General features: G+C 39.8%; 1 protein-coding gene across 4 annotated transcripts in view; it reads right to left on the minus strand.

Moving 5' to 3' along the window:
- Nucleotides 1–17,415, minus strand: part of PBX1 (PBX homeobox 1) — a 383,372-nt gene extending 365,957 nt beyond the window's left edge. The window contains exons 1-2 of one of the 4 annotated variants that reach the window (XM_072998268.2): nucleotides 16,524–17,413; nucleotides 13,172–13,245 (exon numbers count right to left, since the gene is read on the minus strand). In XM_072998268.2, the coding sequence (XP_072854369.2) occupies nucleotides 13,172–13,245; nucleotides 16,524–16,714 (265 nt within the window). In that variant the 5' untranslated portion in view covers nucleotides 16,715–17,413. Of the gene's footprint in view, nucleotides 1–13,171; nucleotides 13,246–16,523 lie in introns of all 4 variants that reach the window. The other 3 variants (XM_020809395.3, XM_072998269.2, XM_072998270.2) reach the window with 3 other exon arrangements.
- Between the last annotated feature and the right edge of the window lie 373 nt (nucleotides 17,416–17,788).

A 17,788-nucleotide genomic window follows, 5' to 3' on the forward strand; every position in this document is an offset into this window, starting at 1 on the left:
ACAACAAAGGGGTGATATGATAGCACGTTCCAAATGCTTGAAAGACTGTCATACAGAGGAAGGGTAGGATCTGTTCTCAATCATCCATAGTGCAGGGCACATAATAATGGATTCAAGTTACAGGAAGCTAGATTTTGGCTGAATACCAGGGAAATTTTCTTAACCTTTAGAGCACTATGACAATGGAGTCAATTACCTCAGGAGGTGGTGAGCACTCCAATGTTGGAGGCATTCAAGAGAAAATTGGACAACCATTTGTCAGATCTGCTTTGATTTGGATTCCTGTATCGAGCAGGAGTTTGGACTTGAGTTGGAAGGGACCTATAAAGCCATCAATTATTCTATGAGTCTCTGAATCAGTTTCCTGGTTTTTCAGATTTGGGGAGTGTTTAGTATTTATTACCATTGTACATACAATAGGAATTGTATGCTGTCAAGTCAGTTCTGACTTACTGCAACCCTTTTCAGGGTTTTCTAGGTAAAGAGCACTCAGAAGTGCCCCCACCTTTTTTTCTGAAGGCATCCTGAGACTATGTAAGTCCATCCAGGCTAGCTCTTCTGGGGTGCACAGTAGGCAATCGAACTCTCAACCTTTGGCTCCACAGCCAGATACGTAACTGAGTTATCCAGCCACTGTACATACTTACATACTGTGTTTCCCCAAAAATAAGACAGGGTCTTATATTAATTTTTGCTCCAAAAATGCATTAGGGCTTATTTTCAGGGGATTTTTTATTTTTTTCAAGTACAACAATCTACATTTCTTCGAATACAGTCATATCATCTTCTTCTGGTTGCTGCACAGTGGTGGAGGGTGGTGTTTCACTTAACTGGGGCTTATTTTGAGGGTAGGTCTTATATTAGGAGCATCCTGAAAAATTATCCTAGAGCTTATTTTTAGGTTAGGTCTTATTTTTTGGGAAACAGGGTATTTATTGAACTAAAAGCTATTTTTAATAAACAAATGCTTTCTTCACGATTTAATGAAGTATTTTCAACTGTCACGCCTTATATACCATATTTTTTCCTGTATAAGACTATACCTTTGTCTAAAATCTTTAGATTAAAAATTGAGGGTTGTCTTACACATGGAAGTAACGATGGGGGATGGATCAACATGCTTGGATCCCTGCTTTTCCCCTCCACTTTCTTCGCAAGAAAAAATGAGGGGGAGGCAGGGATCAAAGTGCTTTGATTCCTGCGTTCCCCTCCACTTTCTTGTGAGGAAAGTAGAGGGAGAAAGCGCGTTCCTTGCAAGAAAGTAGAGGGGGGAAAGCAGGAATCATCAAAGTGCTTGTGAAGAAAGTGGAGGGGGAAAAGCCTTCCCCCTCCACTTTCTTGAGAAGAAATTTTGAGTTAGAAAAGGGGGGGTCTTATACATTGGGGCATCGTATACACGGAAAAAATACAGTATTTTTTAACTATCAGAACTATCCCACATCACCATTGCCTACTTATGAGCCTGCTTTTCTGTATTAAGGCATCAAAAGAACAGATTTCAGGGGATATTTTCTGCTTTCTCCAGGCACCATGATTTCTAGTTATGGCTTTGCTATCCAGAATCTCCCTCTTCTACAAAAGTCTAGCAATTCTGCATTACAGGATTCGATATCAAACCAAGGATATCCTCTCCCTTCTACAAAACAGACTCCAGGATCTCAAGCACTGAGAAGTGTACTGGGAAATGGCAGAAAGCTGTCAACACCCTATCTAGAAGACCACCACCATTCCTATTTCAACAGTCCTTTACAGCCAGACACTCCAATAATTCCTGTTCGAACTTACACTTTGATGGAGGAAATATATAAAAGGAATTTATTTGCATGTAAATTTAGAGCTGAGATGCGATCTAAACTCTTTTTAGATCCACCTTCATTGCACATTCAACCTATAGCTCCCTTTTTTTCCATTTTTTTGGCAGACTCTACACTCGTGGATGGATTTCAGATATCTGTTCTCAAAGGAACAGAGTTTCTTTAGCTTCCCCTCTCTTCTTTTTACAGAGAATGGGGATGAAGGACAGCATCCTTGGATGAAGTTCCTCCGTCCCTGGAGACTTAAATTCATTTAAAGTACTTCCAGAAAGCTCAGTGATTTAGGTATTCAGTTGCGGAGCCAGAGGTTGGTAGCTCAATTCCCCACAGTACCTCCTTGATAGAGGCTGGACTCAGTGATCCATAAGGTCCCATCCAACTCTGCCGTTCTAAGGGTATTCTTGTTGACATCTAGAGCAGGACAGGAACAGAAAATAACCCTCCTGTTTTGACTTGAGGAGAAAGAGTTGCAAAAGCAAAAGACTATGCATATACATTCTGGAAAATTCAAACGCTGCTTGGCTTAATGATGCCTTGTACATTCTCAGTAGATAACTGAAGCTCAACATTATATGTGAAAATAAAGTTTATATTCTATTCAACATTCTTATAGTTTTAAAAAACCTCAATAACTAGTCAGCAAATTTAGATCAACCTACCCAGCCCTAGGTCCTACCATAAGTGCTATAGTGCATCCAAAAGAGAGAAAAACTAGAAGAAGCAAAATTCAAATAAGTCTTCTTCTATGTATGTGTTAAAGAGGCACCTTGGCTGAACAGTGAATTTCCAGTCTTGGGGACTTCTGTTTACTGTTTATTGCAGGGAGTCATATATAGTATTTCCCGGTGTAGAAAACTCCTGATGGGAAGCAATCAATCTTTTTTCACTTATCTATTTGTCTGACCAAAGATCCTGGAGGGAACCTACAACTGTAAAAATGTCCTGGGGGCTGCATGTGACTAATCAACTGTATGATTCCCAGTGTTGTAGAGATTAGGATAGGTTGATCTCATGAAATAAGGGCTCTAATTTGAGGATATTATATATAAATGGCTTCACTCTATGGGAACACAACAAAAGGGACTAGTCCCTTACTGGACAGAGTACTTGCCCAGCTTCCCGTTCACATGCAAAGACTCGAAAGGGAAGGGAAAGAGAAAAGTGTAGTACAGGAACTCTTCCAGCTGCACAGTAAAATACAGCGTCAAACTGTGAACAAAGCAAGCCTTTATGTGGACATGAAAACTGAAAGATACCAGGTATGTAAGATGTCAATTTAATTTAAGATGGGGGAGTCAGGTGTTAAAAGTGAATAAACTGTGCTCCCTTCAAAGCCAAATTATGAGAAGCTGAAAAGGAAATCTTCTTGCTTCCCACAGGCCCGTAATGAAAACTCCCTCCAACATTTATACCAGCACCACAGATTCCAAGATGGAGGAAGCTAGTTTCTTAGTCAACTGAATGCTCACAAGTAGAAAATTCTTTTGCTTGTTTCTACCTCCATCCTCTGTGAACAACTGTCCAAATCCTTCTTGAAAGCAGTCATCCAAGAAAGGAAGTTCTGTCATTTTCAGTGTCCCCTCCTTGCAACCAGCACTTCTTCCCCCATCACAACACCCAAACTGAGAAGGTGGAGGAAAGTTCCATTTTGAGCTCCTGTGTATAAAGCTTAAGGCCTTCCAGGTGTGCAAATGTTACAGAACAGCCCAAATAGGAAGAAAGCAAATTTCAGCTATCTTGGGAAATGCTGAACATCAGTAGAATACATGCTCTGCAAATAGCACGAAACAGATGGGGCAGGGAAGGAAGAAACCCACTGTTAATCATCACTGGGTGCCTCAAGATAAATATTTGTTCAGAAAGTAGCAGACTAAGAAAAGGAGATGGGCAAAATCACACAAAAACTAAATGTCAACTACAGAGTTGGTTGTGTTCCCAGCCTCTAAGAACAAAAAACACAAGATGTTCACTTGCTCTCCCCTCCCTATCCCAATTAAGGCCTAGATACAATACCTACTCTCATAAATACACCCATTTTCTTCCTATTCTATAGGAAAGTGGTGAAACAAAACCTAGGTAATAATAATCTGAAAGCTAAAGCTGTCCACAGAAAATCAACTCTTCAAACATTCCTGAGACTACCCCTTTTTGCATCACTATCCTCCTCAATTATTCACATTTCCCATTTTCCCCATGCCTGCTAAACATAGGATCCTCTCTGAATTAAACTCAGTGTATCTTCAAAGTTTTCCTACAGTGACTTATTACTGTTCATTTCAATGAGACAAATGCAATTATTTCAGAATGTGGACTGCACCTGTAGGTCAGCACTTTGGTGTTCTGCATTCTACTTGTTGTTAACAGTATTCAAGACCCACAATTTGCAAAGGTAAGGCACCTCTGTCACACAAGATGGCATTTGAATGTTGTTACCCAGTGGAATGCTGTTACCTGTGAAGGCAAGGTTTGTACAGCATCATCGTCTACTTCCATCTCCACCACCCAGAGGCTTACTGTTCCCTCTGGGTTCATCGTAAGTAAAGTAGCTGGGAAAGAAACAACAACAACAACAATCTTTGATTTGCAGAGCTGGAAGGGACCCTAAGGATCATCAAGTCCAGCCCCTATCAAGGAGTCAGAGTGGGGAATTGAACTCCCAACCTCTAAGCCACTGAGCTATCTAGGGTTATTTATATCCTGCAACAATGCCCATTATCTCAGTAATCTTCAATTGTCATGGCCATCAGAACTGACCTGGCTGTGGCTATGCACAACCTGCTTCATGCTCCTTTTTTCCACACATTCACTTGTACACATAGGATTAGGAACTGGGCATTTGCATGGAGAAGCAAATAACTGTGCAAACTGGCCCTTGGTGTGTAATTCTTCTTGCAGTCTTTTCCTTTGGGACTATGTGATTAAGACCATATTTTAAAATCTGGCTAATAATGTGAAAGGCAAGCTGCCTAATCAAGCCTTATTCTGCATGGTGATTTTGTACCCAGTCTCTCACAAAATGCCTTACAGAGTTAAATAATTTGAGACAGCAGGCAGTATAAGGTATAAATTACAGAAAGCAGTGAAGTAAAGAGACTGTATGCTGAATAAATTAAAGCTTTCAGTTGTGAGACCAGTAATGGGTGGGAAGAGGAATTAGGAACATGGAGGCAGTGAGATAATGAAAGTATTTTTCTTCTGATGGATAACTTTGGAGTTTATTTGCTAATTTTTTATTAATCTGTAAATTCATGTTTAAATGGTATATGTTCAATATGCTACCACAACCTGGCACTAATCTTGTTTCTCAAAGACAGCCTGCCCTTTCAAATTCACAAAATAACTAGTGAATATTTCCTATACAATTGAGTAAAAGCAAAGACCTCATACAAAGACAGTTACAATCAAACAGGCAGAGCTGGAAGGACAGAAGGATGGGGTGGGAGAGTCTTGATAATGATATCAAACTATCTGGTCACTAGTCCAATCCTAGTTAGGTTTGTAATGGAAGTACAAATTACATGCAAAATCATATAACATGGGGGGTGGGGGCAGCATGACTGAAAGATAAACAAAGCATCCAAGTAAATCAACAATTTATCTAATGTGAAAAAAATCTGCACCTCTTTATTTGACAGATGCAGGCTTAGACTCTTGGTCTGCTCCTGAAAGATTTGACCAGCCCACTGGAAATAGAAACAGAAATAGAAACAGAAATAGAAATGCTTGCCAGCAACCTTACTCATTCTTAGTGAACGACAGAGAGTAGAAAGGAGAGGAGAAATTGACCTCCTTTCATGGTTGCTTTGTGGAAGGAAACAACAGTCGGAGAGAGACTCAAGTTTGATTCTGCTTCCTGAAACATTCCTTCATGAAACTAAAGAGGACTTAGCCCCTCCAAGCAGTTCTCCAGCACACTAAAATAATCTGGGGTAGACTAATAAAGCAAACCAACAATTATGGGACTCTGAACCTAAGCACACATACCTGAATCTAGATGAATGATCTTTGGGGAGACTGAAGGGGCAAATGTCTTAGACATCCTGATCTATAAAACATGAATATTTGTTAATGCCATATCTGCATGTGATAGGGCCAGAATATACCCCTTAGTCTTTTTGACCATATACACCAAATATCTTCCTCTACCACTTAATGATCAGGAAACATTTTACAACAGCCAACAAGACAGAAAAGGAAAGAACATCATAACTACAATTCATGTACATACAGCAGAAGGTTGGTATTACACTCAGGTGGCTGATGCTTACACAAGAAGTAGCATCTCATTGACTCAGCTTCTCTAAGAAACCAAGGACTGGAAGACAGTGAGGGTTAGCCAAGGTAAGAACTTCTCAAACATCTCTGTTCCTTTCAGGTTTACTCAGCATCAGAACTTGACACAGTCCTGTAAAGAAGAGTTTTATTTCCTTCCCTAAGTCTTCTCACTGGCACTTCAGAGTCAATGGCACAAACAGAACAAAGAACAAGTACATAGTGCACATATACACGCAAAATCTTCCTGTGCTCAATGTTCCAGCATTGTTTCGTAACCTTTGACTCTCCAGATGTTTCAGACTTCAATTCTTTGAATCGGCAGCAAGTACGGAGAACAGTCAGGGATTCTGGGAGTTGATGCATTTCTCCATTAGGACCAAAATTCCAATGATTTTCCAGAGATGATGGCAGAAACCAATTTTTTGTTTGGATTATGAACAGCCATTTCTATCACTCTCACTAACTCAAAATTTATCAGTCATTTGAAGAACAAGTGTGTGCAGGGGATATTGTGTCCAACTAGGACTCAGGAGACCTGGATTCAAATCCCCACCTGTCCATGGAAACTCGCTAAAATACTATCCAGGTCAGTGGGAGTTCGTTTACTCAAACCTGACTTTTATTTATTTATCTAAAACACAAGTGAGAAAATGAAATAGCGTGTGAGACCAGATTCTTCCACATCCAAGGTGTTCATAGGTCCAATGATGTTGGGGGTGACCACATCTCTTGATGTTACTGGGTGCCTTGCTCAAGCATTCAATAAAGATTTTCTACTCCATATTTCAGCCAGTGATGCAGATTCATTCTTCATGCTCTCTCCTCATTCCAGGAAGGGGATGAGAATATACTTTTAGGTGGTACTTCTAGAAGATGCTGGGAGGAGTCTACATAGCTTCCCCTCTTTCTTTTCACAGAGGATGGGATTGAGGGACAGTGATCTGATCTCACGTTGCATACCAAGGCTCTCCTGGGAGTGCCAGAGGGGAGGCAGTTGGACTGCTCTGTCTCCTCCTTCTCTTTCTCTACATTAAAGGAAACAGCCAAGAGCAGTGATATTTCTGCTGTTATGCTTTTCATTATGAGCAGTTTCACAATGGTGGTAACCTGTTTTATCCCAAATCAATGATCAGGGAAAACATGGGATGCACAAAACCCTGCATTCCCAAAGGGAGGGGCAAGTGGGTGGGGAGTCTGGAGATGGGACAGAGTCTCCTCACTGGAGACAGGCAGCTCCTGCTTGTCAGAAGGTTGAATTACATTTGTAGGTTCCCCCCACACACACACACCTAATTTAAAACTCTTCTGTATTCTCCATTAACTCACATTCCCTCACAATGTACAACACCACAAATAAGTAACTTAAAGCCTGACATAATTCAAAGAAAACTTTCTTAACCTGGCACACACAAAAATCTGAAGTAGGAACTAATGCACCATTTCAGGACAGTATTCCAAGGCTAGGGTGCCACCATTTTGAAACTGCACATAATGAGAAGCATAACTCAATTCTGACAAGAAGAATACTTAAGAGTAACAGGATCCCAGTGAGAGATATGAAGCCAAACAAGTCCCATTTTCATATAAACCACATTTCACTTCTCATCTTTACTTATACGGTTTCTGCATGAACTAATTTCAGCGTTGGACATGTTTGCATCTGAAGCCAAAATGACACACAGCATCTAAACAGCACACATTAAAAGGCTAGAAGCAAGACATCTGAATTGTGCTATATTTCATGATAAGGCAAAGCTCTGATCAATTTAATTGTGTTTATCTGGTAAGCCTTGGTATCCTAAATAAAATCAGATACAAAAGCACAAAAAATTCAAGTTCATAAACTTATGCCTCAAAATACTTTTCTATAAACCAGTATAACCTCATGGTTTTTGGATGCTGAATCACTGCAGCTGTAGAAGCTGTGTTAGTCTGTGCAACCATTACAGGTAAAAGTAAAATAGAAACAACAAGTTAAAAATGACAAAAATGTGCTGGCACCTTAAAGACTAATTTTTGTAGTTTTCAATGTGAGCTTTCATGGACAAGTCCACTTCATCAGACACAAAAGGTATTGGAAGTAACAAAACCAATACTGGTCGCAGAACTTGCCAGCATCAGAATCTCTTAACACTGCAACGACATACTAGTAAGAACCCAGCAAGAAGAAGGACAAATCTACTGCTGTAGAGCCTCTCTTGGGCGTTCCTCATTAAAAAGAATGTCCATTGAAAGCAACGGATGGGATTTTACTACATTATAATAATAGTACACTGTGGTTTAGTGGACAGAGTGATGGACTAGCATTCAGGAAGCCTGGGTTTGAATTCACACTCAGTCATGGAAGTTCACTGGGGTGTGTGAAATGTATAAAACCACTCCTTAGATATCTCACTTACCTTGAATGTCCTATTAGTGTCACTGTAGGTCAGGTTCTTACTTGACAGAGCATATAAAAACAACATTAACTATACTAACTCAGGATGCTATGCCAAGTTTTGGCACAGACCTGCAGGCTTCCTCAGAGTGTGGCTCATAACTGGAAAAAATGTAGATATGTTCCCCAGTTGTATCCCCTCGATAACAGACTCCAACCCCTGTCTTTAGATATGAACTAACCATGGAAATTTCCATTGCAAAACTACAGCCTTAGTCGTTTACAACATCTGTCCTTTTAAAAATAAACTACAATAAAGAATTAAGAGATATGCAGATTATAATAGGCAAACATTATTTTTTATGCACTGTTATAGTTCTTAACATGGAAAGACTTAATTACGCGTTTCAACTGCAATTTAGGATCGCATTGCTAAAAAAACTCAATTTCACATCTCCTAGAAATATACAGTGACACCTAGAATCTGAACTTCCCCTAGGTACACAAGTAATCAGAATTTACCATATCCTTTTAAACAGAACATGAATGTCAATGACTTTCACAAACCTGCCAAGGCTATGATTGGGCATTAGAGATCTAACGACTATTTAACACACTTACAACAGAATGCAGTTTTTAAAACTTAAAAATAAGCATTTTTAACAGAGAGAGGCAGAAATAACAAACATGTCAGAGGTGGAATTGACTCTGATACATTCATTTAAAATCAAGAACGCAGTTACACAGCAGACTGCTAAACGAAAGGGGAGAATTTATATTAAAATTCATACAGTCCCCTTTTTCCTCGAAAGAGCTCAGTTAACTTTGTAGCAGATATAAAGGGATGGGGTTAGGTAAGTAGTTTACAATTAAAATGTAGTTTTTGAAATTTATTTATTGAACAGATATCTCATCTTTCTGCTAGAGTAATGCTCAAGGTAACATCTGAAAAAAATATTTAGTCAGTTCTAGTGTTCTGTATAGTTAAATATACTGATTTCACACAATTAAATTAAATTTGGTTTAGGTCAGTGTCTTTGAATTAAGGGATTTGAGTTACCTGTCAACACCAAGGAAAGACACTTTGTAGACATAATCAGGATTTTGAAACTCAGATTTATTTGCTGAGCTGCTGAATATCTAAACTCAAAGCTTAAAACTCTCTAGGCTAAAGTTCATTATCTCTTAATTATTCTCCTAACTGAAATTCCATTTTGAACAGTAGAGATTTTCCAGGTTGACGTTAGAAGACATCAACCTTCCTTCCTAGTTCAACATTGTGGCCATGGAAACTCTCTCTCTCTCTCTCTCTCTCTCTCTCTCTCTCTCTCTCTCACACACACACACACACACACACACACACACACACACACACACACACACACACACACACACACACAAAAATAGGGATGCACTGTGCATTCCAAAGGAACTCCTGTGTAAAAAACGTAATGATCACGGAATCTACCACAACTTCTTTCATTACATAGCAAAATATTAAACATCACAACTCCCTCAGCGTAAGAAGTGCACATTCAATTCAAACAATCAAGATGGAGAGATTATATACATGTAAACAAAATGTGCATCAACTCAATTACATCAAAATTAAATATAAAATAAATTTAAAATAAACATTCCAATTTCATACAACTCAAACACAGTATTCTCCATCCATGGTTTCTCATAAAAGCATACATGAAAGAAATCCATAAATCTTTTCAAATAAATTGAAACATCACCAGACAAGGAGCAATTCTTTGACAAGTAAAGACAACCTCTTCTTCTGAACACTTTATAGACACTTTGGGTTTGTTTCAATAATGTTAACACTGTGAAATATTAGGCATACTGTTGCAAGGAATGGTGGTAAAATCTCTAGCAGACTCTGGAGTCACTTAAATCAGACGGTGGAAAAGTGAATGCCATTTCAGAACATTGGGGTGAGAAGTAACACAATCTGTCTCTCTCTCTCTCTCTCTCTTTACACACACACACACACACACACACAGAGAGAGAGAGAGAGAGAGAGAGAGAGAGAGAGAGAGAGAGAGAGAGAAATGTAAACTCTTTTACCACAGTAAGATTTTCATCTAGCAATACATTCTCCTTTCAATTGCAGCTAGAAGAAAATTCTGATGGAACTGGTTTATTTTACTGTTTTCTTCTTCTGCATTACATGTTTCTTTCTGACTGGCCACATAAGGAATCTCTGCCTCTACGCTTGCATCTGCTTAACCACACAGTTTTGATTTAACTTGCAAAACATATGGTAATCCATAACCAGAAATGCTGTAACTGGGGGGGGGGGGGATTACAAATTCACTTCCAGAGAATTATTATTCTACACAGAAAATAGTATTAGTTTTTGCACTCACTGGCTTGAACAAGAGAAGGCAGCAGAATAAATAATTGTAATGAAGTTTTTGAGCAGAGTATGTCCAACGTGTAAATGAAGTACCAGCACCGATTCACAACCCTTGACCTTGTAATATTCCTGACACTACAGCCCCACAATTGCCATGCCAAATGCTCCTCCAAGCTGTGTTTTTTTCTGCCCCAAATGCTAAAGGACTCAGTAAATCCTACTCCCACCTTAATTTTAACAGCTTAGGAAACAGTGGCACACATGCACGTGCATACAGATAATGGGAAAAACAGCAACAAGACATGATTATTGTACTGTAGCCTCCAACACTGCCTACACAAGATGGCATAGTGGTAGCATGCAATTTACAATCTACAATCAATATGCAGGTCTCCCTCACAACATTTTTATACTGAGAGTGGTTTTATAATCTCAAGAATTATAGATTTTTCCTCCTCACCAAGCTTCCGCTTCCCATGTTTGCAAAGATAGTACAGTATTTGAAAATTTGAGTAGAAGAAGTATAAGGAACGAACAGGTAAGGGCAGAAAATGGATCCTTCTTTTACAGCATCACCTCATAATTGCTAGGATCCAATGCATATATTTTATGGTGACCAACGTGAATCTCCTTCACAGTAATGGCAAAAATGTCTTGGTGAAATGAATATCAATCATAGGAGTGGTTCAGCCATGTTCAAATGAAATAACAATTGCAAGCAAATTATATGCAAATTAGTTGCTCCCCTCCAGCTGACAATATTTCTAATGTGGCCCTTGCTGATGAACAAGCTGCTCTCCAACTGTGCTAGTAATACAACTGGAATTAGCCAATTGGTTGGATTACTCAGAATTTTTTTTACCCTACTTCAAATACCAACCTTTCCAAATATTAAACTTGGGGGAAGGACTCCTCCATCCTTAAAGGGGCCCAATTTTTTTCTAGCTGTCTGCTATTATTTCATAACCACTTCCAGTTAGGATTAAGGCACAAAATCAGTTAAAGACCAGAGACAAAAATCCTCAATTAATTAAATATGATGGTATTCAAAAACAGAAGATAAGGTGTGGTTTTGTTTTGCTTTTTGAAATAGAAGATTGAAAAGGGAAAGACAGAAAATGGGATAAAAAGGCAGCGTTCAGATCTATACCCTTAAGGTCTTTATTGGTAGGTGTTTTGTCTACAGCCTACCAGCTACCGAAAGAATATTTCACAGAGGGCCTCCTTATTCATCATATATAAATTGTTGGAGTCAAATAATCCTATTTCAATCAGCAGTTCACATAATGAAGCACACTCTGACAGGATTTAAAGGCATATGCCTTCAGGTTTTCTGAAATACTCTTTCCTTTTTTGTATGTTACTTTTCAATGTTTTTCAAATGAGTTTGGAATCATATTTGTTGTCACTTTCAGTCATGTCATACCTTTATATGACTGAGATATGAATTACTGACTGTTACATCCTTGTTGGGAAAAGAAGAGAAGATGGGAGAGGCGGGGGATGACAGATAGTTTGCAAGCCAATAAAACCAAGCACTCAACTGGAGAGATTAAACTTTGCAACTGCCTACACCTAAACTCTCCCTTTTCCCTCAAGCTTAAACTTAATGTCAGGATTTCCCTCTTCCACACACAAAAAAAGATTTTGAAATAAGTAAGTGCTGGATGTCACTGAACACTCTTCTCAGAGCATCTGCTGCTTAAGATCACCTTGATTGATGACAGCTATTTTTAATTGTTGCTTTTAAAATTTGAATGCTCCCCTGAGACATTCTGTGAGTATATTAGCACATGGCAGGAGACTGTGAGGTGGGAAACACAGAATGAGTCTTCTCATATCATTAGCACCTTTGGAACTGAGATACTTAATTTACTCTAGGATATCACACACACACCCAAACAGATAACCATTTATTAGGGAATTTTTCAGTATCGACAAATAGAGACAAAGATATACACATACATGTTTGTTAGTTTCTGAATTTTATCTCGGCTTACTGTTAGCCAAAAGAAGGATTTTCAAAGTGCTTCCCATACAGAAACAATTTTACTACCAGTTTTTAAAGTCGTAAATAATACATATAGTTAAAATTATGACAGAATTTATTTCTTGTTTTTTTAAAAAACTGTTGTAACATTTCAAATAACGTATAGAATGCATTTTAAAGCTCCTTGCATTACTCAGAAAGCAGTGACAAAATTCATTATATCATTATATCATTAGAATAATCTAATGCTAAAAGCATAAGACAACTTTTGCTTTTCCTTTAAATGTAATGCTGGAATGGAATAAGATTGCAGATTCATTAAGGAGTACAAAAAATAGAATTCTTACCTGTTTTTTCTTTGATTTCACACAAGACATTAAAAAGTGCTGGTTTCATTCTGTGACAGTTTAAAGCATGTTTTCTACAAGGAAACCAAAAGGATTATATTTAAGGCATGCATAGGAGCATCATTTTTTAAAAAAATCAATGTAATGGGGATAGGATGTTTCTGCAAGAAAAATATTATACGTTAAACTAAACCATTACTGAAAGTTTACACTTTTATATTGAACAGTACACTAGTCTGTTAATTCCTCAATAGTGTACATATGGCAATGCGAAAGTCACCAGTGTAGGAATGGTGTAACAGCAGTATTTCAACAGCATTCACAAACCATGCTTGCTGACCAAGATACAAAGAAGTTACTGCTAGGACCATGTACAAACCATTTCTAAGTCTAATGATGATATAATTCAACAGTGTATAGAAATGTTATATTTTTTCTCCCATCTTTAACTCATCCATGTGGTCCAATTCATTGAGCAAATATTGCTTACACTGGCATACAGAATTTCACCTTCTGAGCTGAAGAATGCAGATACATGGAGGTGCTTTGCCAGGGAGAGCACATGTGTAATGGGGGTGGGGAGACTACAAAACTGATTTGTTTTATGCTCGTATTACTTTCTTTTCTTATCCAAAGGCATTAAGATTAGAGTACTTAAGGAAAACTGGGACATGAGTCAGAACAAAAAAAATCAGTCAGAATGTTTATGGGTTCTTCCTTCTGCCTTCCTTCCTTCACCATCACACACACTGTAGATGATAGAAATTGAGATATTTGTTTATCAAGTTCATGTCCTGGTGGGTGTTCAGAGAACAGACCACTGTAGCATTTTCTGAATTTATATTTTTTTAGCCGCCGCAAAGTCTTATTCCTTATAGCAGCAATTACTTTGTGAAGATGTTTAATTGCACCAAACATCACATGGGTATTTAAGCAAAGATTACATATCATGAGGATATGAATGCTTAAAACCCACAATGAAATTCATGATAAGGCTCATGAAACCTTTGGACAATTCCCAATCTGTGCAATGGGGCTTCTACAGGAGAACCTCCCAAGGGATTCTACAGCATGTGTCAAATCTGTCTGTCTCTCATTCTGTTGCCTAAATGGCACCAAAACTCCTCTCACTGAGGTGAATGTCTCTCAATGTTTCACAGTTGGGCTGCCTCTATATAGTATCTCATACAGAAAACCTGTTTCGCCTTTAAAAATATATTTAACCAATCCAAAAACGAAAAGAAGACAACTGAAAGATTTTAGACACACCATCACACTCTTGATCTGGTATATATAAAAATAGATGGAGAACTGAATAGGTCAGTGAAGCTGAAATGCACAGTATTTTTATGCTAATTTTTAAGGGATCATTAAAAATCTAAATTAAAACAATTTACACACAGAAATAGTGCATAACATAACAGCTTTAAGTTTTCAGAAGCAACCTCTTTCTCCTGTTTTACCCTAATGCACTACAGGCAAACTCTGTTCAATATGAACTCTTCTTCTCCAAGCTCAAGTATTTTGTGCAATGCATTTCATTTAACTGGTGTTTTTCAGACTAATTATACCTGGACTATTCAATATCTACTTACTCAAAAGTAAGTCTTTCTGAACTCAAAGGATTTATTTCTGAACAGACATCTGTAGCATCACAAAGTTGGCTGGAAGCTAGTGACATGGGCAGTTTCCCACTGATAGAGGAACTCCAGCATTCTGCAGTTGATAATGGAAGTACCCATGTAAATAGCAAGACAAAAAATGCAGCTGAAATCCTAAAAACACTTATTCAGCCAAATACTAATGACCATCAGATGAATTTTAAAATATATTTTCCTTTCTTATCTGTTTTTGCCTTTGACAAATCCACATTTTTATACTTTCTGATTTTGTAAGGATTTTGTAGATTACAGTTTAAATACATTGTGCAGAATCTTGCATGCTTTAGTCATCAAATTCCATTTCCAGGTTTGTTTTTTAAGGAAACTCCCCTTTCAAAAATAAACAAATGTATACAGAATATTAATGACTTCATCATATCAACAAAATGGAATATGTAATAGTAGATACACCGAAGCAATTCAAAGTAAGTCTAGTAATGACAGTCATATATAAAAATACCACCATCGCTCTAAAATTCAGTTTCATGAGCCACAAACTGTCTTGCTGGTTTATCTGACTAAATGAGCAATTACAAAAAAAAAATTGCTAGGGTAAAGCCAAATCTTTCAGTAATTGGTGTAATCTTATAATGTCCACAATGAAGGAGCTATACAGATGTCTACTGACACACACAACAGAAGAATGTCATACTGTTACTTCCATGGAAGCATGGTTTATATTGGGCAGATATATGTAAGAAGCCACATTAAGTGGCAATATTCTGTCAACTTCTGTATTCAAATTAATGTGGTCCACTAATTATTTTAGCAAAAATAAAACATCCTATTTGTATCTTTACAATGAACAGGTACATAAAAATAAACACAGTTCTAAATACAACTGCAACATACAGGAAAGGCCACAATCCAACAAGGATTAAATGACATTAATCCCACTGATTTCAGTGGGATTACCTGCACTAACTTTTCTGGTCTGGGGCTAAGGAACTGAAGTACAATGAACCCAGAGTAATCAAGTTTCCAAGAAAGCAAACAAGGCCTTATATGGGATCTTCTTTTCCCCATTTCAAAAATAGAAATCAGGCTACTCTATTAACCTGTTTTTGTTTTATAAAAAAAAAAAGTTTCAAGCCCTTTAAAATAATTTCTGGACCCTGTCATCTGTTCATTCATGCACCTCAATTAGGCAGACAGGTAGGGAGGGATTCTGTACCTACCTAAAATAGAACATTCGCAAAGCTCACACAGGAGTATGATTAAGATTTCGGTCCTTTGACTAAACAGGTATAGATAGCTAAATTTAAGTCTTTCAGCTCCTGATCTATTACAAACACACACGGGAAACTTCAAAAGCCTAGGAAACGGCCAACCTAGCTGTTTAACCCTCCGCAATTTTATAAAAGGTGCTCAGAAAAGGGTCGGCTATTCCCCTTCGGCACTATCTTTTTGTGTGCACGAGCGCGTGGTCGCGCAAGTAAACACATACATTTTTCGAAAATGTAATTCTAATCTATGTTACAGAAGGCATCCGATCAGGATTTTAATTTCCTCCAGAGTTACTTTCTTTCTAGTCTGTTAATGAGAGCACAAAGAGCATAGCAATGAGTTGAAGGCTTCACTGGAGGAGGCTTCGGCTGTTAAAAAGAAAAAAAATGCACAAGAATGATCATTATTAGTATCACCCCCCCAATTTTCGGCACCACAATATACAAGGGAGGGGAAGGGCTCACCTGGCCTGCGCCTCGTCCAAACTCTGGTCGGTTATGGTCATGATCTGCTGCAAAATGTCCCCGATATCTTGTTTTCGGCCCCCCTCGCCTTCGGTGCCCCCGCTCCCGTCCTGCATGTGCTGGGACAGGCCGGGGTGCCCAGCCATTCCAACCCCGGCGTGGGAATGCATCAACCTGGGCTGATCATCCATCGCCAAGTCAAGAGCGCGGGCGGCCGCCCCTTTCCTTTTTTTCCCCCCCTCTTCTTCTCTTGCGTCTTTCGAGGGCGCGCTTCTCAGGGCAAGAAGACCCGAAGACCGCTTCCTTCAGCTCCCTTGGCTTTCTCCTCCTCTGGCTTTTAAACAAATACTATTATCCTCTGATTGTGCCTCAGACACTCTTCCCGGGGGGGGGGGAGGAAGGGGGGAGGGAAACACCCTGGGGTCTTTTTTTTCTGCAGCGAGGCAGCCAGTTCCTGAAGACAAGAAGGGGGGAAAAATCTCCTTTTTTTCCCTTGGCGCACTTGGCGGCGACGTTGGAGGCGAGGAGCGGGCTCGGGAGGGCTCGCTTTTTTTTCTTGTCCGTCCTCTCTGTCCCAAGCAGAGACTTGCCTTTCGCTTTTGTGGCGGCCAACAGAGCGGCGCTGGGAAATCTGCCCCCTCAATCCTCGCCGTGACCCCCCCCAAAAAATATATATATGCCCCGATCGAGAAAGGAAAGCGAGCGAGCCGAGAAAACTTTCCCCTCAGCCCGCGCTGGCTGAGAGGCTTCTCCCGACGAGCGGGAACGGGAGCGGGGGGGGTGGAGAGAGAGAGGCTTCGCTCTGCGCAGAGCTCGACCGCAAAAGGCACAGCCCAGCTTCGCGACGCCTTGGCCGAACCCGGCAGCCGGCCCCCCCGCCTGCCCGCCTGCCCGCCCGCCCCCACCTCGGTTCCCCGCCTCGGCGAACTCCGGCGCCTCCTTCCCGGCCCTCCCGCTTTTGTTTCAGGCTCCGGACTCCTGAAACTGACACAGAAAAGGCACGGCCAGGCGGGAGGGAGTAAGAAGGGTGGCGCTGAGGAGCAAGCCGAGGGGGGACCCACTCGCCACCCTAATTGGCCGCCGCCAGCAGCCGGCAGCCCCGCCTCCTCCTCCTCACCGTCATCCGCCCCACCCAGCCCGGCTGCCTGTCACTCACCGGGTTCAGAGGTGGGCAACCCAGAAGGCTCCAGCCCTTAAAGAGGCAAGCTGGAGGGCGCGGGGAGCTCAGCCTCCTTCTGGCCGAGGGGAAGCTGAGAGGGGTAGGG

The sequence above is a fragment of the Pogona vitticeps genome, chromosome 4 (genome assembly GCF_051106095.1).
Source record: "Pogona vitticeps strain Pit_001003342236 chromosome 4, PviZW2.1, whole genome shotgun sequence".
Classification (NCBI taxonomy): Eukaryota; Metazoa; Chordata; class Lepidosauria; order Squamata; family Agamidae; genus Pogona; species Pogona vitticeps.